The sequence below is a fragment of the Saccopteryx leptura genome, chromosome 2 (assembly GCF_036850995.1).
Source record: "Saccopteryx leptura isolate mSacLep1 chromosome 2, mSacLep1_pri_phased_curated, whole genome shotgun sequence".
NCBI classification, from domain to species: domain Eukaryota; kingdom Metazoa; phylum Chordata; class Mammalia; order Chiroptera; family Emballonuridae; genus Saccopteryx; species Saccopteryx leptura.
In genome coordinates, this window is record NC_089504.1 from 104,112,475 (window position 1) to 104,137,896 (window position 25,422).

Here is a 25,422-nt window from a genome sequence, read left to right on the forward strand (position 1 = left end):
GAAGTCTGAAGACAGATATGGGTGTGATGAAACGAAAACTGATCCTGGCATAATGGAAACTCTAAGGCAGGGGTCTCAAACTCAACTCAGCATGTGGGCCGCAGAGCAAGATCACAGCCATTCGGCGGGCCGCACTAGGTCTACAAAAGGCAACTGTTACGCAACACTTTTCTCACTGCAGTTGAAAACAAAAAAAAAATCAGTACAACAAGCACAATCGTACATGCAGTTTACTCAGTGTCACAAAACGACCAGAAACTGTAGTTCGCATCACAACTGCTGTTAACTAAGCTAATATCTAGCTAGGATGCCAGAGAAATGAAAAATACAAGTAGGCCCCTAGGCTTACTTAATTTTATCCAAAATATTTTGAACTTCGTGGATTAGTCTGCAGGCTGCACAAAATTGTTCGGCGGGCTGCATGCGGCCCGCGGGCCGCGAGTTTGAGACCCCTGCTATAAGGGAAGTGAGCATTTATATGCCGAAATTAGGTGAGAACATTTAGGTATTTGATTTCTAGTGATATGTACATAAATATACATAATATTGATGTGATGAAGTCTATTTATGATATGAAGTAGAGTAAGGGTTTGCTGACTTACTCTGGGTATGTGTGAATTAAGAACAGTCTTGTTTCAATGATGTCTTTGGGCCCCTTTAAGAAAACCAGGTAAAATGTGTAAAATGTGGGGGAAAGTGAGTGGCAATGTCTTCCTGCATTAAAACCTATTATTTATCTTAGGTTTCTCAGCTTACCTCACTCCATTTTCTAACAGGAAAATATATTGATGCATTTGAAAGTGAAATAACTAGTGATAGTGGGAAATATATGACAATTTTAAAAACACATTTTCCTCATAAAATCAATCTGGTAATTCTGGGATCCATATACCATTAATGTCTGAAAGGCAAGAGACACATGGTATGTAATTTTCCCACATCACAGAAACTTGTGGAAAGTTTTGGAAGAGACCATATGGTTCTTCCTCTCTTTACAAGTAGAAATGTGGTTTAACTGCTTCCCAGACAAATTATTATTAAGCCTGTCATTTTTTCCCAACAAAATGAGAATCTCAGTAATTCCCCCCCCCACGAAAAAAAAATCCCTTTTATGGTCAAATATGAATCTGAATCTGTTCTGCTTAACTTTATTTTCATGGTCTCTTGTTTAAATTAGGGTTGAGAAATATCTTTCCCATAAAAACAAAAAAAAAACCAAAAATCTATGACTTATAATATTTTTTCTCCTCCATCAAAATGACCCAAATAATTCGTTCTTAACCTTTTCCCCTAGATCCCAATCTTAGTGGTTATTTCTACTGCAGAGCCACCCCCATGCTACCACCATATATTTACTCTAAGAGGACTGTAGTCCAAATTGAAAGTAATACATTGTAGAATATGTGGATTACCTCATAATACAGCTGCCCTCTTTTATAGTAAGCACATTTCTTTCAACCCCATATTTCTCATTCTGATCTTTTGACATACAATTATTGTTAAAGAAACCAAATGGATAACACTGGCTTTGATTTTATAATAATGCTCTGAAATAATTTATGGTCTGAGTGCCTGGGAAAGCTATAATCCACACATGTAACTTTTTATTGGATAATCTGATCATTGGAACATTGCACTTTAATTTATATATAACGAATGCACATGGAAGAACATTTATAAAATATTATACATATTAGAAATATAAAAGGTGAATACAATATCTTAACAAAAATCAGAGAGATGAATCAAAACCAGAAGGAACCCACCAGTGATTTTAGAACTTCATTTAGAATTATGACAAAATGGCTAATGGCTTAAAGGCCATATCTCACAGAAATGTACTTCGACAGGCATTTATTTATCACATATAGATACTACAGGTCTATATCAAATATTACCTACACTGAGCCTCAGCACATCCAGCTGTCCACAGGTGTTTGATGTCGTCAGTTCTCTCTGTTGCCACAGGATCAGCAGATAACCAAATAATTATGATAGAAGTAATTTTCTACTTAAGCTTATGTCCCTTTCATCTCTAAATTTTGGTTTTTTTCCCTCCTGTCTTCATAGTCTACTTTATTTTCTTCAGTTCCACAAGGAGGAAATGATCCTTTAATATCTTCAATATTTCTTTTGCTCTCCTCTTTATTTGGACACATTTTTAGTTTTCTGTTTAGACACACGTATAACACATCTTAATACTTATCTTTAATATTTAATAATAAATGCATGCTTAATATTATTTCAGTATTGAGCTGTCTTTTTCAATTACCTCCACATTTATTTGCAGAATAAGTTTACACTCTCTGCTCCCAAGTCCCCATTTCCTTTTTTTTTTTTTTTTTCATGAGAGGAGGGGAGATAGACAGACTCCCACATGTGCCCGAACTGGGATCCACCCAGCAACCCCCGTCTGGGGACAATGCTAGAATCAACTGAGTTATCCTCAGCACCTGAGGCTGATGCATGGACCAACCGAGCCACTGGTTGTGAGAGGGGAAGAAAAAGGGAAGAAGACGAGGAAGAGGAGCAGATGGTTGCTTCTCATGTGTGCCCTGACAAGAAATCAAAACTGGGACATCTGCACACTGGGCCAATGCTCTATCCACTGAGAAAATGAGCCAGGGCTCTAATTCCCCATTTCCTTAAGACCTTAACATCTACCCACATCACTTGCATGAAACTCAGCTCTTGAAGGTAGCCAATGTCATCATATTTTCTGAAGAGAGTAAACTTTCTCAGTCAACTTTTAGCAGCAGTGGAAACTTCTCACCAACATTATTTCTATGGCTTGCCATTGTCTCCTTTCTTAGTCTCTATCCCAAATGTGCAGATTCCCCAAGGCTTTGAGAGTAACCTCTTTTCTCCTTTGGTACATTTGCTTGGAGCCTCTGTGACCTTTATCAACCATGTTGGTACTATCTCCTTTTGGTAAACGACCCCTACCGCATTGTAACTGTGGCCTTTCCCCAAAATGCTCACTTGATAGGAATATCCCATAGAAAATTAGACCATCCTATCTCTCAGAATCTGCTTGGTCCAAACATAATACTTCCTTCTTGAAATAAACACACCCCTCTAACTGCCCTATTTCTGTTTAGGGTATTCTCCCCACCCCACCCCACCCCGTTACCTAAACTCAAAATTTTAGAACACTCATTGAGTCAACTAAACTTTCTACTCACATCCTATCAAATACGGTAATCTGCTTATTAACCTCTGCATGATCTTTCCCATTCCACTGTATGTTTATACTTTTAGGATCTATCCTACCTTCTGCCTATACCATTACAATGACCTTTTAGTTGGTTTTGCATCTCTTATCTCTACTTCCCCAAATACAGCATATGCAGGGTGGGACAAAAGTGGGTTTACAGTTGTTTGTATGGAAAATAATAATTACTAATAATAATACAAGGATAAATGCTGTTTCACATACAATTGTAAACCTACTTTAGCCTCACCCTGTATTCATTATATTGTTTAAGTGTCCATCTTAAATGATCACTTTCATTATGTCTTCCTGTTTAGCACAATTCTGGAAGACAAACTCCTAATTCTTAGTATGGTATTCCATCCCTTTCCTTTGGTTTCATCCAAGTTTCCAGTTCTGTCTTCCCTTCCTCTTCTTCTCTGCCTCCTAGTGTTGGCAATATAAACCAGATCTGCTGTTTCCTGGGCATAGTTCTTCCTTTTTGAGCTCAATGTCCCTGTTCATGTATATACCTCAAGCTCCTGGGATTCTCTGATTTCTACTCCTACTAAAACTTCACCTATGGTGATCCTGTCCTTTCAATATTCTTTAAGCTCCCCACCTATGCATATGACTCTATACCTTCTAGGATCGATTCAGTTAAAAGTAGTATCTCTCTCTTGTACATTTTTCTAGTACTTAGTTTGTGACCCGCACAGAGCACTTCTTATATAGTATTATTTATTACCCTAAAGTGTGAGGATTTGGACCCATGTGCTTTTTCCTCCATTCTGTCCCAAATTAGATAGTACATTTCTCAAGGTCAGGGATACTTTTTTGTAACTTTGAAATCCTACTGCATTTAGCATAGAGTCTTATGCAAAGGTGGAACTTGGTAAGTTGAATGAATTTAAATTGAAATGGTTATATCTAGAAAAATACAAGCTATATAAATCTAAACATTAGTAATTACTCCTCACTTCTAACTCTAGAGTTTACTAAAAGCCAAGTAAAAGTGGGTGACTTTGTACTATGCAAATTCCCCATTCTTTATATTTAAAAATCCGTAAGTTAATGCAGACTTTGGTTAATTCCCACAGGAAGAACAAAACCGTTTCATTGAAATGTTCCCTCTAGCTCTCGAGAGTCAGTGTTATTTGATGTGCATAAGTGGGAGAGAAGACAGAGGAGGGTTGTATTTTTAAAGTAAACTCCACAGAAAGATCAATTTTCTTAAAAAAAAACAAACTAAAAGTGGAAAAACTTAAAATGTCAGTTTTGGTAGAGTTTTCCCATTATATAGATTTAAATATAATAAGAGATTTAATTTTAGAGCAACCCACTCAATCAAATAAATAGGACTAAAATATTCATGGTGCCTTTTTTATAATAAATATATTTCTCTGAATGGCAATGTAGTACTGAATAACCCTGATGAAAAGACATCAGAATCTAAAACTTAAAATATATATATTTCTAATTTAGATTTCTTTTATTATTTTATTATTTGATCACTAAATTTCTTATATATAAAATCATCCAATAGGTCGATTAACAATTTAAGTAAAATTTATAGAAAAATATGGCTTTAAAGAAATTCATTATGGGACATACTGAAGAAATGAAATAGGTATTTTGTTAAGATAGACATATATTCCATAGATAACCAACAACTTTTTCAAAATGACGATAAGTGTTATGCACAAGCATTGCAGCCACATAGTACTTTGTATTGTCATCATCTGTAATATCCACCATCCTCCGCATAGAACTACCAATTGTTGTCCTTGGACATTTAAACAGTACAAATAAATGCTTTATAAAAAATAAGAGTAAGAGTAGATTATTGTGTAGAGAATAAAAATAGAAAAAGATAGTGAAACTACTTAAATCTGGAATGGGAACTGAGCTGTTTACTATGTTCTCATATAAGCAGGCAACTAAAATTTATTAAGTTACAGCATAGAAATGACAATGCTTTTATGGTAAGGTACATAAACAGCTATGAGGAAGAGAAATGTTAGATGGATGCTTTAATTCAGATCAGATGCTAACTGCTAATAAATCATTGCATGAGCTATTGTTCAAACAGAGCTCTTCGTTTCCAAGCAAAAACTTACTGTATTTAATCAGTCTTGTCTTGGTGGCATCTTACCTAGATTACATACAGAAAACCAAAACACAATTCTTAAAACAGATAGAAAAAGACCACATCTGTTGATCCATCAACTGTAACATCATTTACTAACTGTTAAATATGAACTTTGTATTCTATCCAAGTTTATAAAATACCTAATTTATTATTACCAGATAAGAGAAGTATAATTTAAATAAATGCATTTTTCAAAAGTGGTCTGGGCCATATTTATGAAAACACTTTTGGGAGTTTTGAAAAAAAATGGCTTTGAGTTGGAAATTAAATATTGATTTTATGATCTGGCTAGTCATTTAAAATAAACAATCTCATGAATCAGGCTTAAATCTAGTGGTTCCTCAATGTCTTTTTCATTCAGTTCAAATAGCTCTATTCTCACTAATCTATTATAATATGCTGAAGAAAACCTTTAGATCAACCACTTTACAAAAATAAAAGTGACACTCAAGTGACTTCCTCGATGAATAAGTTTACATACACGTAACATCATTTATTATGCACATTAAGTGCACTGCATTAGTCAATGTAAAGAAAATAAAAAAAAAAAACAAAAAAGAAAAATAGAAAACCTTATTCCTGTCTTCAGTGAAGTTATAGTAAGTTTAAGTCCTCAAATTTAATCCTCTTCTGAGAAATGCTACACAGAGATGCCCAACTTGGACATTTACAAACCTGTGTCTTCTACAAACTTCTCCCAGCACCTCCTGCCTTTCCCTGTTTCATGTTCCTCCAAAGCACTTATCACTGTCTGACATACCGTGTACTTATCTGCTCCTGCCTCATCTCTTCATCCTAGAATGTAAGTTCCCGAAGGGAAGAGGCTCTTGTCAATTTTGTTCCCTGCTGTGAATCTAATGCCTGGAATAGTGCTTGGCACTTACCAGGCACTTAATAAATACTGACTGAATTAAAGGACCATTCTTACTTTGCTTTCCTAGGCTTCAGGAAACCTCTCTAAGTATAAGTGCATTTTTGCATCAAGCTTTCTCTTATGCACACAGCAGCCTAGGTTCCAATGACATTCCACATATTAGGTGTGATTCTGGGTGAATTTCTCTGCGCTCCAGCAGATTGGGGATCAAGGAACTACCTGTGGGTTGTTTTGAGATGTGAATGAGGGAATTTACATGAAGTACTTAGCACAATGCTTGACACAGTAAAGTGTTCAATAAATTTTAGCTTTTAGCCTGACCGGGCAGTGGCGCAGTGAATAGAGCATTGGACTGGGATGCAGAGGACCCAGGTTTGAGACCCCGAGGTCGCCAACTTGAGTGCAGGCTCATCTGGCTTGAGCAAGAAAAGAAAAAGCTCACCAGCTTGGACCCAAGGTCGCTGGCTCGAGCAACGGGTTACTCAGTCTGCTGAGGCCTGTGGTCAAGGCACATATGAGAAAGCAATCAATGAACAATTAAGGTGTTGCAACAAAAAACTGATGATTGATGCTTCTCATCTCTCTCCGTTCCTTTCTGTCTGTCCCTATCTGTCCCTCTCTCTGACTCTCTCTGTCCCTGTAAAAAAAAAAAAAAAAATTAGCTTTTATCCTTCCTCCTCTTACAATTATTAGATTCTTTTCTTCTGTTACAAATAGCTCACTGATTCTTAAAAGCGCCTCATAATTAATGCAACAAAGGGCATTCTCATTCAGGGCTAAGGTTACACGTGGCCGAATCTCTTGGGGAAATAAAAACACGCTACTTCCTGTGTGGGCTGCTTTCAAGAAGCATTAATCCCGTGTTCCCAGAGGGCTGCGTACGCCTCTCTCTAGGAATTGCCGCACTGTATTTCAATTAGTTGATTATGCTCAGTCTTCTCTGCTACCCTGTGTGGCCTTTTAGGGTATGAAATCTCTATATCCTATCACAAAGCAGACACTCTATAGATGTGTGTTTGCACACTACAGGAGTTTCCGTATGGAAATGAGACTGCTGATTCCATTATTTGTAGTTACATCACACATGCACTTTCATTACAAAATTACATCTCTCAATAGGTGGTGCAGAATCAGAGAGCAGGGCAGAGGTTTCCATGTTGGAGAGTGAGGCAGAGTAAACGTGCATGAGAATAAAAGTAACTTACTGAAAATCCAGCGATGTGCTGCAAATACAAAGTGCTTAGAAGACTGATATAAAACCCATTCTTATATTCTCATTAATGGTTCTCCTCTGTTTCAATAGTAATGATCTAATTTATATCCATCTTACTTGATGAAAGTGTGACTACCCAGGGAAATATTCTAATAAAAACATACTTGCTAAAGTAGAAAAGCACAGCTATTAGAAAGGAGGATTGTGGAATGTAGATAAGGCGCACAGCTCGAGGTTTGACTATCTATATGTAAGAATCAAAGAATACTTAGGAGGTTAGGAAGTCCTTAGATATTTAACACCAGAGCAGACACACTTCCAAAGAACTAATTTTAAAGGTCTTCCAAATGCAAAGTATTTAGGAATGCTAAAACCTGTATTAGGATGATAAAAATTTATGATGCTTTACACAGGACAGAGAATAGAATTTGGACCCCTGGTACAAGAAAGAAGCTTGAGATCGGCAGATTTTCATATTGAATTAGTCATTTAGTGGATATTGAGAATAAAGGATCAGAGTGAAAAAGCCCAGTATCCAGAGGCTTCGTATAAAACTATCCTATGCTGAGTCTGTCCCCATGAGTAATGCCTCTCATCAGGCAAGTACTTACGTCAGGCCTCAGCCTGGCTGCCAGACCGTAATACTTCTCGGCTGCTTCATTGAGGCTAGCCTGTCTGTTAAAGAAAAAAAAAATCAAACTATATCATTTATTTTAAAATTGCACATAAGCAGAATCATCATGCAATCATGCAGCAAAGTTATGTTAACTTTTAAAAAAATTACAATCACACCAATCAAATAATAAGTTGCCTAAGCAGGAAAGGACCATTAAAAAAAAACGAATGCATGTAATGTGCTTGTCACTGTCTTTAAGGCATTATAAATAGTATCTCAAAAACAATCTTTTTTTTTTTTTTGTAGCAAAAGAGAGAGGTCAGACAAGAAGGGAGAGAGATGAGAAGCATCATCTCATAGTTGCAGCACCTTAGTTGTTCATTGATTGCTTTCCCATATGTGCCTTGACCAGTGGCTACAGCTGAGCCAGTGACTTTGGGCTCAAGCCAGCAACCTTGGGCTTAAAGTCAGCAACTACTGGGCTCAAGCCAGCAACCATGGGGTCATGTCTATGATCCCACACTCAAGCCAGCGACCCTGCACTCAAGCTGGTGAGCCCACACTCAAGCACGCAACCTTGGGGTTTTGAACCTGGGTCCTCAGCATCCCAGGCTGATGTTCTATCCACTGTGCCACTGCCTGGTCAGACTCAAAAACAACCCTACTCAGTCAATATTATTTTAAATTTACATATTAGGACTTAGAAATGTTACTTTCCTTTCCCAAGGTAGCCCAGAAAATATGTCACAGAGTTGGGATTCCCTCGCTTCAACATGATACCCCAGGAAAACCTTAATTTTAAAATATAAACTGTCGAAATTAGTTGCTTGTTTTATAAAAATAGTGAATAATTTGTGGCAGGTTTTTGTTTTTTAACAACCTGCTAGAAGCGCTTGCAGGTTGTGCTATAATCTGGTGACCACATTTAAGGGGTACAAAAGTAATGTTATAGAAATATAAATTCCACTTCTGATGATCAAGTCCAACTATAATATGAACATAGTAAAAATATTTGGGCGCTGCAGTTAAAATGGAGTAGTGTTTTCTTGAAACTGTAGATGTTAAGAAGCCTTTGAGATAGGATGATGGCAGAAATCAGGAATAAAGAGGAGAAACAAAAATTAACTTTCTCGATTACAAAAACACATTCAAATTTTAAAAGAGAAGGCTAACTAGTCATACCTATAAAGTTAAATTTGCACTTTGGTCAAGCCAAATAAAAGCTATAAAGACATACCCCATGCAACCATATAAATTATAGGAATAACTGAAGATAACATCTCTCTGGAGAGAAGGACATATTTTTTTAATTTTTAAAGGAGAAATAATTAGAAACACTGCTATTTTTAATGGGGTTAGAGAGAAAGTAAAAACCCTTGACCTAAGGCTCTAGTGGGCTCATGACATGTTACAACGTGCTGTTGCAATTTATAGTCCCATAAATGTTGAAGTTCAATTTCAGTATGTCAAGAAAAGTCCTTTAGTCTGGTATGAAAGACTAAAAATTCCCTCGCTATGGTTATTTAATGAAGGCTTCCCTTCACAAAATTATAGAATCATTGGTTCATATTCATTTGGAAATCTGAACCAGAATTCATTAGGTCGTGCCCTGGAAGGGTTTTCTCCAAGGGAAAATAAAAGGCATGGAGGTAGGAAATTAGAGTAACTTAATACTACAAAGAAGTAATTTACTTTGAAGAAAAATCAGCCCATTTATGTTTAACAGAAAAAGCATAGCTACCAATTATACTCATCTTTATGGACATTCAAATTCATAAGGGAGATAGGATCAAAAGAGCAACTGAGGAACTCACTAGTTGAAATGCCTTTAAAACAATAATTAACACAAGTGAAGAAGGGTGTCCCCCCCCTAAATAGGCTTATTAGTTTTTAAAGTCTTAATTGTCTTTAGTGGTTTAACTCCCACTGGACATATCTAGTTTAAAACACTTAGTTACTTAAGCTAGAAGTAGAATTGATGATACTCTAATGAAGTAGGGACAAAAAGTGGAATTTATTAGATTTACCATGTAACTGTGAAAATTAATTTCCACTCTAGGACTTTGCTTCTAATATTAAATGGGCTTCACAGACTACTCATCAGCAGGCATTTATGACAACACATGGTAAACCGCAGGGAAAAGAGTATGCCAGTCTATAAATGTTCACTGATGTCCTTGTTTCACTCTCTGGACGAGAGAGAGAACTGGCGAGGAACTGTCCAATGTTTGCTTTATAGTATATGTTATATTTCATTCTCACTTCTGCAACAAGTATCCTAGAAGTGCTTAAATCTTAATTGCAAAGATGACTGAATCATTAATCAACGTTTGAAAACTTAGGAAATCAGCAATATTCTGCCAGTTGCTTAGAGGACTCTAAGGACCTCTAATTGTCAAGAACCTGAACCAACAGATTGTTAGAGAATGACTGCAGGAATCAGGTTCCCTGAACTATCAGTATCAAAGTATTTAAAGAAGGTGATAACATATACTTTTCCTGGATACCAATATCACTTTTCCTTCACTATTTCTTTCCTGGAACAGAAAATTTCTACCTTTGCTATCTACATATCATTTAAAATACAGATGAGTAAAATGAAGTTTAGAGAAGTTGATAATTTCCCCCAATGTTATGCCACTGGTAAGTGATTGAGCTGGGTGGGAGTCAAGGCCTCCAAACCAAGTATCTGAAGGACAATAACAAGTTGGTATCGTTATACACATCAAGATGTAGCACAATGAAACATAATGCATTATTATATGGCAGATAACCATGATAACTCCTACATCAAATACTAAGAAGGGAAGAAAACAGGCTTTTTGACTATTATGTGAAAAAGTTGTGACTTAGATGTCAGAGAGCAATCTGAAAAGGGGAGACTATGAAGAACATTTGCAACCCCAGGTTTTACTTCCTGCTGAACTCCATTTCCCAAACTGAGAGAAGTGAGCCTCACCAAACCAGACTGAGCAGAGTACAGTTCTAAGAACTGAGTGAAATGTACTATTCTACTTTGCACCATGGACCTCACTCTCTCCCCAAAATGGGGAAGGGAAGAACTCAAGGGAAAGACAAAGAAATAGGGAAACAGGAAACACAAGAACAGTGTAGGGTGCTCACATTCTTACTGCCAGAATCTCCCATTTGGGGGAGAGTAGGGGATCACCTTTAGATATGGAAGCGAGCCATGTGTCCAGTGGAAGACTCAAATGGTGAGTAAAGGGGAAAGCAGTTAGCTCTGCCCAAGATCTCCCACACCAGATCTAAGCAAAGTTGTGTTTTGGCCACAGTGTACTTAAAAGGCCAAGGCTAAGGCTGTACGAAAAATCACTTGTACCAGGAAGCTACATGGGGTTCAGATGAGTGACTACCCTCCTCTAACATGCCACCCTAAGAGTCAACATTATGTCCCATAGCTAGAGAATAAGGATTTAATCATTATGCCAAAAACAACAGACTCAAATAGAGGCTGCGTTCTTGTTAATAACACCTGCCTATAGGACCTCCCCGTTTTCACACTATCTGTGGCCTCTTGGGGCCAGGAGAGGTAAAAAAGTAAAAGAAATCCTAGATGATATTAATAAATTGGACTATGAAGTTAATAGTAAACCTAGAATCTGTCCCCCCACCCTCCAAAAAAATCACTGAATTGAGCCAATTATATTTAAAAAAGTCTTCATATTCAATTTTTCTGCCATTAGGGAAAGGCAGGCTCAGAATAAAGACATGTAGGAACAAAAGTCACAAGCATTTTGGTTACTACAGAATTCCATCTTTGCCCATGGGATGATGAGACTGACATCTGCTTAGAAAATAGAAATATAGTTCATCTATCTAATTCTCCTCTCTAGTCTTATTTTGTAATAGAAAAGTATTTTTTAGAGCACAGGTTTATGGCCCAATATTCTTACAAGAAGCAATGGATAAAAAAATTTTTGGAGTCAATTATGTTATGAAATAGTAACTTAATATATCCCATGAAATGTTTTAGAAAAATCTGATTAAAAGAATCACTTATAATTAATTACCTACATTATTATATAGACTGTATGAATTATGAAACGAAAGTCTGCTAAATTACTTCCTTAAAATATAAAAAATAAAACTTCTAATAGCATTGTGAAGACTCTTTAACTACAGTTATTAATAGTTGTGAATTGTCAATTTTGAATTAAAAATTGGTTAATACAGATAATAACCACTGTATGACTCATAAAAAAGACAATATTTTATTAAAGTCTTTGTGATTCTTCTTAAGGGTAACTTATAAGCATTTTTTTTTTTAAAACAAAGAGCAGTTTACTTCTATATCACAAAAGTAGAATAAAACAGTAGCTGAATTTTCTGGGATTCTTGCCAGCTGTTAAACTGACATTTAGTTTTAAGTTACTCAAAGCAGCACTAAATTTTAATTCTAGTTAATAACATGCACAGTAGACCTAGAAGCAGAACTGAAATGAACAAGGACATTAGAATGTATGGAAAAATCTTTAAAAAAAAGCAAAATCAGAGTCGCACATAGGAACAAATAATGGAACAGAAAAGATTCTTGCAATGCAATTCTTAGCATAAATTAGGACCATTGAGCCTTCTTAAATAAAAAACTTCTCTTTCAAGATATCAAAAATGGCTTTATAACCTGAGGTATCTGTCTCAGTTCTAAACATGAAAGATGGAGAGGTGAAGCCAAACTGTAGCTATTCCAGAGTTAAAGACTATGCTGATGGTATAGTTTTACATAAGATGCCCCTGAGTTAGAAATTTCTTGATGCCTCATGAGCATCTGAGTCCATTCTTTTGTGGCCTCAAACCTTTCAAGGCTGCTAAGAACAGGGGAAGCCTCTATCTAGAAAGATTACATAATAAAATTTACTGTAAAAAATTAAAGGGGAGAAATATGCTTTGGCAATGTCATCTATAATATTCAAATATAGTAAATTACTACTTATATTCAAGGTGTAACGTGTGGGAGGAATTGGGTGTAAAAGAGGAAAAGCAAGATAGAACTTCCTTGCAAGGATGGTCCAAGAACCAACACCACACGCATCCCCTGGGACTTGTTAGAAGTGCAAAGCCTCAGGCACCACCCAAACATACTAAATCAGAATATGTGCATTTTAACAAGATCCCCAGGTGAGTCACATGCACATTCATGTTGGAGAGGTGCTGGGTTAAAAGATGCTCGCCCATCTTCAATCACATCTGCCACCTTTGCCTTAAAAACCTTACAATCGCTTACAACCTAGTTGAAACAAACCTCTCTTGACAGCAATTTGCCAGTGAAGCACAATTTAAAATTGGAACACCCAATGACTTTTCAAGAGGTCTTTGGTAGCTTTGGAGGTATTAAAGAAGAAAGCGTATGGCCTAGAGCAGGGTTCGGGAACCTATGGCTTGCAAGCCAGATGTGGCTCTTTTGATGGCTGCATCTGGCTCACAGACAAATCTTTAATAATAAAAAAAAATAATGTTAAAAATATAAAACATTCTCATGTATTACAATCCATTCATTTCCTACCGCTCACGTTCATAATTGCGGGTGGCTGGAGCCAATCACAGCTGTCCTCTGGGACAACACCAAATTTTTATTGGATAATGCGTAAGGCACACGGGTCGTTGTATGGCTCTCATGGAATTACATTTTAAAATATGTGGCGTTCATGGCTCTCTCAGCCAAAAAGGTTCCCGAACCTTGGCCTAGAGGGCCTTGGATTTACATATATTTCTAATAGCCAACACACACACACACACACACACACAATCACTCACTCCAAAAATTCTTTGAGATAATAATCTGAATTTATTTCTTTCTCCCTTAAGAAATTTCAATTTCATATCATTTCCAGTGTAATTTAAATATAATTAGCATGCCTAAATTCTAGTTCTTGAATATCATTAATTCGTATAGAGTATATTATTTGAGTGTAGAAATGGAAAGATATTTTCTTCTCATATACTCACTCTGGTCTCTAGAAATTATAGCAATAATGGGAATCAGTCGGAGAGGTGCATCTCTGCTCTCCCTACCTTGGAGGGTGACTCATGTGCCCGTAGGCTCGGGGGAAATGTAAGTACCCACTTCTCTCAGCTGGGTGTCCGCTGTCAGATTCTAAAAACTTTGAGAGTAAAAACTTAGAGTTCTCTCTTTTATCTTCTAAAAGTTATCATAAAGAAGTAATTTTAAAATATTGGAAGGGACTTACTTATTTAGGATTTACACACATTTGACAACCTGTTACTCTCAATAAGTCCTTTTTCCATTAATAAATTCAAGAAGCACAGCTTTTAGTTAGTCACCCAGTTACAAAGACATGAGAGAATCAAAGGGACACAGTGAAGTCATTATTATACTTGGCTAGAACACTCTAAGTTTAAATCCCAGCTTTACCAACTATGGGAAGGGCCGACTCTCTCGGAGCTGCAGTCTCCTCTTCTGTAAAATGAGAATATTAGTGTCTACTTCACATCTGTGCAACTACAACTAGGCGGGCGACAGATATAAAATGCAAAGTATGGTCTCGGGCTGACAGGAGATATTTAATAAATGCTACTTTTGTTTTTCCCTTATGGTGTAAGTGAATTAAAAACAAACAAACAAGAACAAAAAATAACTTTCTACCAGAGCTCATGAATGCTGTGAATCAGGTAAGGTTTGTTTTAGTGCCGCCAGACTTCCTTTCAGTTATCAAATAACTTTGTGCTCTTTCTAGCATCCAGTTCTGGGAGAACACTGAATCAACTCATTCATACAAAATGCTTCTAATGGAATACTTTCCTCACAATTCTACAGACATAAGGCTTTACTGAGTTCTAGTATTTGAAATTCCTTTGATATTTTCCTTTGATGATAACCAATCTGCTTTTTATAATGTTCTCATCTGGAAGCATCCAGCACTTTTTCCATTTCACTTGAAGTACTAAAGATGTCAACATGTATAGTCAACGCTCATTATGTGAGGCCACTCAACATCTGTGATCACCCTCCCTATAAATACATTTGGTGATTTCCCACAATGTGGATCCCACCTTCCCAAGCAAGACAGAAGCCAGAAATTCCCTCATCTCCCCACTCTCTTCCAGCCAAGGTTCCACCAGTCAGAAGCAACCTTAAGAGAATGGAAGTCGCAAGTAAGCAGAGTGGAGAAGGGAGATGCTCCAAGGAGAATCATCTTTTAATGAACGTGGCACTCACACTACTTGGTTCCCTGTGGGTGATGGTGGCAGAACTCTGGATGTAAAAGCTGCTGAGCCCCCAGAGAATGCAAGGTGGTTGAGTATTATTTCTAGCTGGCTGTGTAGATGGCTCTCAAGCCAATGAGCAAGTTTTGGGGCTATAAAATACTTTTTAGTAAAAGTATTTATTAAGTAATAAACACTGGCATTGGTGAATTCTTTAGTTTGCAAAAATAACTACAACAACAACAACAACAAAAAACAAAACTGAGGCCCATATATAAAGACAAGTTTAGGCACAGATCTATTTTCATTAATTTTGCTTTCAATATGATGATTGAAAGCCTTCATTCTACCTTGGAAATTTTTTCTATTTGTTGAGAATTGCTTATCTGCACTATGCTTTCCTTCAGAAATTTTTTATTTATATACTGCTCCCAAAAACTAGGGGAATATTTCAAAATGCACTTTCAAGATCAGGGAACGTACAGATAGTCCAGTACTTTCAGCCTTTTGTACAGTGCATTTTTACCAATGAAATAAAAGTTGGTTTTGTATCTCATTTGCATAATTGAACAACTTTTTTTGATTTGTCCTTTGCTTTTCTGATGTTCTTATTTAATAAAAAGAATCAAATGCTTCTTTTATCGCTTCATATTCTTTTTGAAATATTCCCTAATTTTTGTGAGCAGCATATATACAAAATACATGCACATATAAATTTACATATATGTACATTTAATTATAGACACATATATACACAAATAAAACTACATAGCACATACTATAAACATACTATGTATGTACTGTCTATAAATGTGTATAACTATATATGCATACCTGTATACTATAATTATGCAAACATATATACAACAATTAGTGTGTATAGTGTTCTCAATCGATCCTCTAACCTTATATCTTTTCAGTTATCATTTTCATATCTTTGGCAAAATACTTCTAGTTAAATGACCAGTTTATCAGTTATACATTGCCTGCACTGCAGTTATAAATTTGGAGATCTGATTAATCTCTTAGTAATCTTTTCTGATGTTGTATTATTCCTCTTTCCAACTACTTATTTTCACAGGAATATGCCGTATCAGGATAAGTTAGTTAATGTAGTTAATAAACACATCTCATACCTCAGTGAATTAAGAAAATAAGGTTTATTTCTCATTCTAAAGCAAGTGAAAAGGGAGGTTTGTCTGCCCATGGTCACTTTAGGACCTATTTCCACATTTTACAAATCAGACAAAGGGGAAAGCACTGACTCTTACAAAAGTGACATACATCACATTTACACACATTCAGTGACCCAAATAAAACTCTTGAAGGTCTTCAACTTGGAAAAAAATGGCAGTAAAGTGCAATCCCATGGTGTGTCTCAAAGGTGGAAGGCCAAACATATTTGGTAAAAAGCATTATTATTTCCAGACCACATAGTGTTCCTGTGATTCACCTTGCTACCATGAGTAATAAATGTTCTCAGGGGTTCTTATTTTTTAATGTAAACCTTACTGCTTTAGTGAGGGCCATTTACTTGGACACATCCAATTTGTGATTCTTATTCAAACTGATTATTACCCATTATTGAGAGCTAAAATGGGTCTGTTAGAAATTTCTTCTATTTCAAGACCCTTGAAGGTCTCAAAAGAAAATAATTTTCCCCTTCATGGTTGTCCCTAGACCCTCATCTCTTCCAACCTTATCTCATCTATAAATAATGTGTGTATACACACACACACACTTGGAATGAGCAGTTTTTTTTTATTAATAGATTATTTGGGTCATTTTATTGGAAATTAGTCAAGGAAAGGAAGTTAAATGAATGTTCTCAAACCATAGCCTGAACTGTAACGTTCCTAAATTGCTGATTTTGAATATTAGGTGAATCATTAATTCAGCTAACCAAGACACAACCAGGGAGACATGTGTCCTTCCCCGTGTACCCAATTGGTCACCAAACCTTGCCAATTTTGTTTCCTAAATATCTTGGAAAAGAACAGAGCTCTTGAGAGAAGAATTAATATCAAGTTTAATTGACAACAATTTTGAATCCCCAGGGGAAATGTTATATGTAATATTAAAGAGGCAAATGTTGATAGCCAACCATTATTTTTAATCTTTGTTTACTTTTTTAAAACATTTTTTTTTATTTATTCATTTTAGAGAGGAGAGTGAGAGAGAGAGAGAGAACAGAGGTGGGTGGGGTAGAGGAGCAGAAAGCATCAACTCCCATATGTGCCTTGACCAGATAAGTGCAGGGTTTCAAACCGGCGACCTCAGCGTTCCAAGTCGATGCTGTATCCACTGTGCCACCACAGGTCAGGCCGATAGCTAACCATTTCTATAAGGCTGCATTCAAGGGAAAACTAATAAGCTTTCATATTTCTTTTAGCAATCCAAGTCCTAAATGTTACTGATTAACAGGGAAAGAGGTTGGACAGTAAACACTCAAGAAATAGTTAGATTTGGCCCTGGCTGGTTGGCTCAGTGATAGAGCGTTGGCCTGGCGTGCAGGAGTCTCTGGTTCGATTCCCGGCCAGGGCACACAGGAGAAGCACCCATTTGCTTCTCCACCCCTCCCCCTCTCCTTCCTCTCTCTCTCTCTCTTCCCCTCCCGCAGCCAAGGCTCCATTGGAGCAAAGTTGGCTCGGGTGCTGAGGATGGCTCTGTGGCCTCTGCCTCAGGCACTAGAATGGCTCTGGTTGCAACAGAGCAATGCCCCAGATGGGCATGCCGGGTGGATCCCGGTCGGGCACATGTGGGAGTCTGTCTGACTCTCTCCCCGTTTCCAACTTCAGAAAAATACAAAAAAAAAAAAAATAGTTAGATTTGACAGAACTGAAAAACAGAAAAATGAAGTGAAAGCATTCTTCCAGGCTGCCACCAAGTTGAGTAGAAGAATATGGCCAGGCTGTTGTGGTCATATTTATAATCAATACATATAGGAATGTGCTGACTGACTGCAACTTAATGAGGAATGCAGAATGCAAAAAGCTAGAGAGAATGTTATGAAAAATAAATCACAAATATTCCCACCTCTCTAATATATAACAAAACTTTCCATGGTTTCTAGCACGATGGTAACTAAGAAAAAGATACAAGTGATACATTGAACAAGGACATTTTTGTAATGTTCTTATTATGAGTTTCCACTGGTAGACCTTGAATTTAGATACTGATTTAATATGTAGCAAAAAGCCTTGTTGATCAGTTTCTATTATGATTAAGATGAATAAGTCTGTAGAAACCTGTACATTCCCATTGTTTTTTGATGACTAAAAACATAGTGTCTTTTTCAGGAAGAACAAACAGCTCTCTCCCTAATACAGTACCTAACCTTGTCACACAAATTAAGGTATCTTTTAAAAATTATTTTTCCACTGAAGGTTTTTGCAAATTGGCAACAGTTTATTTTATAAAACCAACAGTCAATGGAATCCTGATTTCTCTTTGTAGGCATTAGCTCCAAGAATGTTAAATACTGATGTGGAGTGAGGGCATTTAAAAGGAAACTCAGTACGCTCTCTCCTCTTCAACAGGCTTTGAATTTCTTATTGAAAACATTAAAAGTCAAAGAGGAAACTGCTGAGATATAGTTATAATAACACTCTCAAATTATTCTACAAAATTAATTATGAAACTTGCTATAAATTAATCTATGAAACTGGCTATAAGTTCTTGGGAGTAAGAGAAATATGGAAATCTGGTTCTAAAAGGGCAACACAAGGAACGCTTGCAATGATGAAAACAGTCTGTATTTTGGCTCTGGTGATGGGTATAAAAAGGCTATGTATATGATAAAAGTGCATAGAATTAAACACACACACACACACACACACACGTACAAGTAAAACTAAGAAAACATACTTAGACCAATGGGTTGTATCATGTCAATATCCTAATTTTGATATTGTATGTTAGCTCTGTAAGATACTGTATTACCATTGGGGAAACTAGATTAATGTTACAGGGGATCTCTCTGTGTTCTTTCTTAGGATTGCATGCAAAACTACAATGATCTCAAAATAAAAAGTTGAAACCTAGTTCCTCTACTTTTCTCGCAAGTTTTTGTTTAAAAACTATTCAAATGTGAACCAAATCTCCTGTTGTTTTTCTGCCCTTGTAAGAATAATTACACAATTAACAAATGTATCTCCAGAAGCCACACATTGAGCCCATAGCATCAACACCACCTAAGGAAGCATTTAGGTGATTTCATGGAGTAAAATTCAGGTTATGAGTATGGGAAACGAGGCATTCATATTTCTAACATAATAAATCATGTTCTGTTTTTAAACAATTGTACAAATCATGTCAGCTTCTTTAAAATATCCTCCTTTAATTTAAAGACCTTTTTATAGATGCACTGACTTTTTATATTCATAACAAAAATCTTTGATCTGCCTTTTAATTGTTTCACTATTATTCTAATAGCCTCTCTAATCATCCTTCTGAAAATAGAAGCATTAATGGTTCAAAGTTATATTGTTTCAATACATAGTGACATTCCTAATTAGGGAGCCATTTTGAGAATTTGATACGCCTGCCTTAAGTATATTCGTATTTGATAATTTTCTCCACTACAAAACCAAATAAAATGTATATACATGGCACATTCAATGTAATTAATTAAAAAAAACCCACAAATATTGAGATGCTGTTGACTAACTGACATAATGTTTTGTTTTGGAGATAATTAAAATGTTACTAATTCCATTGTGCAATTTTCTTTTTATATTTTATGGCCAATAATTTTTGAAGGGAAGAAAGGGTAAAGGGCTCTTAGTAATTTTCAGAGTCCTAAAAGCTCATATGCCCTACAAAATGTGCACATAAATTAGAATGAAAAGAACAGTCCTGACTGAGTTTAACATGGCTAAGCAGAATAATTCACTTTATGAATGTGGAATAAGGTAGTATGATGGGGAATCAGTATGATTAATTGCTCTCCCAAAGCCACAGTGTTAGTGTTTTAAGGTATAGGAGCAAAAACTAACCTGAGCATGTGGGCAGCATTGAAGACCACATCAAACTCCTCGCTGTCCAGTTCAGCTGCTTTTTTTGCCATCTCGGCTGCTTCTATGAGGCGAGCTTCTTCCAGAAGAAACTGACCTGCAAAGTATAAAAGCAGGTGAGCTTCAACTCAGAAAATATATAATAATCCTGTGAAAGAAATAAAGTTGTGATAGAGAAAAATACAAAAGCAATGATGAAGGGGAAATGAATCTAAGATTTATAAGTGCCGTACTCCTACATGCTCATTATCAGGTCATATATTACAGGCTTTCTTTCTTTCTTTTTTTTTTTTTTTAAAGTGTATTGATTGATTTTAGAAATAGAGGGAGAAAGAGAGAGAGAGAGAGAGAGAGAGAGAAACATCAATCTGTTCCTGGATATGCCCTGACTGGGGATCGAACCTTTAACCATTGCATATGGTGATGGTGCTATATAACACACTGAACTATCCAGCCAGGAATACAACAAGCCTTTCTCTTAATTGTAGAATATCACAATCCATCTAGCTGGTACACTAACAATTTCTTTTCTTAAAATAAAATCTTCTATAGACTGTTGAAGCAAGAAATAAAATGAACAAAAGATACAAATAAGATAAAATAAATATTATGCTATATAAAATGTAAAAAAACTATATGGTATATAAAAATAAACAGTTTTAAAGATTAATGGAAAGGTTAATGTTTCCTTTCCAGTTTTATTGAGAAATAATTGATACACATCACTGGGTCATATGGTTTGATTGGCATCTATTGTGGAATGGTTACCCAATGTTTTCTAATGGTCAAAGTGTTTAATATTTAAGGCTCTGAGCTTCTGAATCTGCAGCTCAGGTATAACATATATATTTCAGTATGCCACAAATCAACAGTTTAAACATTCACCTATAAATTCATTATATATGTTGCATCAGTAGTATAAAATTTAATTCTCAGCTATAAATTCCTGAGCTCCTAGGATAATAGTGTCTTTGTATAAAAAAAGATATTTACAAATATGTGTTTAGTTGATTTTAATTACTGGTTTCTCAAAATAGCATCTGTCTCTGATGCATATGTACAAACAGGGCTATGCATATTGAGGTACATTTCTTTCTTATATTTAAGTAACAGTAAAATTATTAAAAGAACATAGAAAGGTGGGCTTTGCCCTTAATTAGATTGACTATTAATTAGACTAACAAATGTTGAAGAAATATTAACCAATTTTGGTTTTTGAGATTATTTTCAAGCCAGCGTTGCAAGGTTAAAATTATTGCAGACAGAGCCACACAAGTCTTTAACATTGTACCTCAAGAACTGTTATATAATGATGTCCCAGAATCCTATTGTAAAAGCAAAGAAAACAACATCGACGTTAAACCCAATATTAAGACTGTAAATTTGTAGAGAGAATATGTTGCTTTTTTATAGCTAGGGATTTGTCAACAGTAAAAGTAATGATTTAAAGCCTTATCTAATATGGCTATTCAAATGAAAACCAAATCAAAAGAGGAAGAAGATATGCAGACACAGGCCATGCAATTGACAGGCTCACAGAGTTGCGATTTGATGTTTATTTCTTTTTGCTTGGGGTTTCTTGTTTGCTTAAAGTTCAAGGCTTTAACAATACAAAAAATAGCTATAAAAATGATTTGCAAGTCCTGAGCTGCACACAGAAACAGAACAAATTAAAAATGGTAAATCCTCCCAGGTGGCTGTTAGAAGAGCCCATTAGTTACTGTTCATGTAATAAATATTACAAAGTGTCTTTTAATCCAAAAAGACCAGTCCTTAATACATCAGGGGACATTTTCTGCTTTAAGAAATGCAATAAATCATGGCCCCTGCCTGTACTTAAGCAGCTCTAAACTTCAGTTGGTAAAGGACAGTGAGTAAAGATAAGCCTAGGATTTCGAGCCTACATTTTTAAATAAAGTAACAATTTTCACACCAAGACTTAGAGACCCGTCACAGCTACTTAAACAAAAAATTTTATATCATTTTTTCAGTTTGTCACCTAACATTCTATGCTTTTCTCATCTCCCAAAACAAATATAATTGTTGGATTAGAAAATTATTAAGGAATGGTGTTGAAAATAGTTACAGTTATAAATAGAAAAACATATTACTCGTGAAATTTATATATGTGCCAACTCTACAGATACACTTATATGACATTCAATTTAAAGCATACATGGTTTAAAAAAAACAAGAATTAGATAATGTGTAGCACATTAGATAATTACTATTTCCTCATATATATTAGTAAAGGATACTAGGCTAACTTCATTCTTCAGTTAGTTATGCTTATTACAGATTGTTTCAATTAAAATATAAAATTAATTGCTACCTGTCTTCAAAACATACTATTTACCTACATAAGTGCATTAATAAATTATTACTTATGTGATATGTAAATGTAGGAATTTATTAACTATTCTTTTTCCTTGTCAGACAATTACCTGAAATGTATCCTGTTATTAATAGTTAGAAAAATGCAACAATTAACTGAATAAGGCAAGTTATTTCTTAAAATTCACTACTCCAGACAGTAGAGGGAAAGGTAGATATATTAGCTCAAGTAAACAAGAGAAAAAAGGACATGGTATGTATACTGTCCACATAAAGAGGGACAGTGACAGGAAGTCCGTGATCAAGGTAATGGCAGTGGCACAGAGGTGAGTTGATTGTATATGCAATGCCATGACCCAGGGCAAAACTCTTCATGCTTTGTTAATGTTAAACACATTTTGAAACAGGTCAGAAAACAACAACTGAAGAAGAACATTAACTAATTGTGCAACATCAAATACAGAATTACACCATAATCGGATAAACACTTTTTATCATAATTTTCACTTATGCTTTCAGTAAGCTTTGTCATGCCACATGCTCTTTGTAAATAGCTTGCAGATCCCCCCAAAATGAAAAAAATATATTAATTTTTTTTATTGTCAGTGGTGACAGAAATAATCCCCATATAATAATTTGATAACAGTAGAACTCATTCATTATATTACTATACAGAAAAACAATATCACAAAATGTCAGTTAAGGTATTTGCATAACCCCTCCCATTCTGTTCTGACAGGCCATATATCTCAATAGTACAGCATGAATATTCTGTTATGATAAAGGCATAAAGTACAATGGAGTGTAAATCATTTGCTATCTATTTTTTTAACTGAATTTAAAAATATGAACTTAAGTTGAGTGTAAATTATTCTTCTTTTATGTTTACTATGATTGTTTGTTTGAAATATAGCCTAGAACTGATGAAAAATAGAGCCATAAGCATTTCAAACACAGAGAAACAACATAAATTGGGAAACAAAGTTATAACAGGTTTCTTCTTAATAACTATCCAGAAATAAGTAAATAAACTGATATGTTATTGGGAGAATAAGAAGAAACAAAATCTGCCCTCCTCTTTCTGGAAGACCGTGCCTCATGTTACTCCTCCTCAGCCAGCTCCATTTATTATTGCTCCCACCAGAAACAGGCTGCAGAGTCCGTGAACTATTTAGGTTTCACTTAGTGTAACCTGCTGCTTCATAGCCTTATTCATCCGGAACTCTCAGCCTCTAAGATTTCTCTCCACCCCTCTCAGCCTCTAAGATTTCTCTCCACCCCATCTCCAGTCCTGTCTTGCCTACCTATTGTAAAAAACTGAATAGCTTTCCTCTTTATGGCCAAAACATGTATTCTTGGTGAATCCTTCCTTGACCGTTTCCCAACAGCATTAGAATTACTGATGATTTAAATGCACTGTAAAATAATTTACCATCTAGAGAAAAGCACTTAAAAGAATAAAAGATAATGGTATTATTATGCTGGAATAAGGGCTATAAAACAGATTGTCCCAATATGGCCACCCCACTTATAGTGTATATGGAAGGATGTGGGGGAGGGTGTCTCAATTCTCTCATCTTTATCACTCCTGGGAAGTGAACCATTTAATACAATAAGGCATTGAATCCTTGCAAGAAAAAGTGGCCAATATTAGTAAGAGAGAAATAGATGCTCTTCACTGAAGAACATAAAGGTCTATATTTATACCCACCCTGACTGAGTCAGATCCCAAGGCTGGGTGTGCAGGAGCAGCTACTGGGGCTCCACGAGTAAGTGTGACTACAAGATGGAGTCAGGACACTTAGAAAAGAACACGAAAGAACCTGAGGAAGGCAGGCACTGACGGCAGTCCATCCACACGGTGGGTTCTGCCACGACTGGAGAGTCACCCTTCCCAGTGGTTCTCAAGCTTCAGTGCACATCAGAATGGCCTTGAAGACTGGCCCAAACAGGGAGCTGAGCCCTGTCTTCACAGTCTCAGATTCAGTGGGTCTGGGGGAAAGCCTATGATTTGTATTTTTAACAAGTTCCCAGTGATGTTGCTAGTCCAGTGCTCACCGTTTGAAAACCAGTGTCTCATGAACACAACAAAATAAATATTTTGCACCACACCTTGGACTCCCATGTCTGGGGCTAGCTATCAGTTAGGCTGACTCTTCCACATGTGCCATGCCCTTCCCTCTATCACAGGCATAATGGCCAGGCTGTGCATGTATACACATACATGTGTGTATGAATGAGACATACATATTGAATATAAGCTTACTTTGTCAAACGTTTAAAATAAGGAGATTAAAGGGTTTTAGCCCTCATATGCAGAGGAGATTTCTGAGAAATCACTGCTCTTTCATATGTAGTAAACAAACAGATTCTTTGTGTTTGATAATAGAGTAGAATTTCAAATAAAGAAGCCACAAAAATCTTAAGTAAAATATAGTTTGCTCTCATGGGTGTACTGTGCTACCACACTCTACCATTATCTTCTTGGTTTGCAATTTGTCTTACCCAAGTTAATTATCATCATTTTATTTTATTGTCTCAAACTAAAGGGAGAGGAAAGGAAAAAGTGAGATGAGAAAGTATTAAGAAAAAAAAAGACATCTGAGTAGGAAAAAGAAACACAAGAGAATATAAAAAGAGGAAGCATTCTGTAAAAGTTCAGATGCAAAGAGCATGCATCTCCCCAGAAAGAGGGTTAAAAGCAGTCAACAAATCTGGATTCAACTGTGTCAGTGCAAGAGTCACACCATTTCTTTCTGGACAAGTTTATAGCCGAACCATTGAAACTACTTGGTAGATTTTTACAAACATTTCAATATGACCATCCTGTGAAGATCAATTTG

General features: G+C 36.0%; 1 protein-coding gene across 2 annotated transcripts in view; it reads right to left on the reverse strand.

Annotated features, from left to right (window-relative positions):
- TMTC2 (transmembrane O-mannosyltransferase targeting cadherins 2) overlaps window positions 1-25,422 on the reverse strand; it is a 423,501-nt gene that overhangs the window by 63,534 nt on the left and 334,545 nt on the right. For both annotated transcript variants that reach the window (XM_066368463.1, XM_066368464.1), the window contains exons 10-11: window positions 20,228-20,342; window positions 8,044-8,107 (exon numbers count right to left, since the gene is read on the reverse strand). In XM_066368463.1, the coding sequence (XP_066224560.1) occupies window positions 8,044-8,107; window positions 20,228-20,342 (179 nt within the window). The remainder of the gene's footprint in view (window positions 1-8,043; window positions 8,108-20,227; window positions 20,343-25,422) is intronic.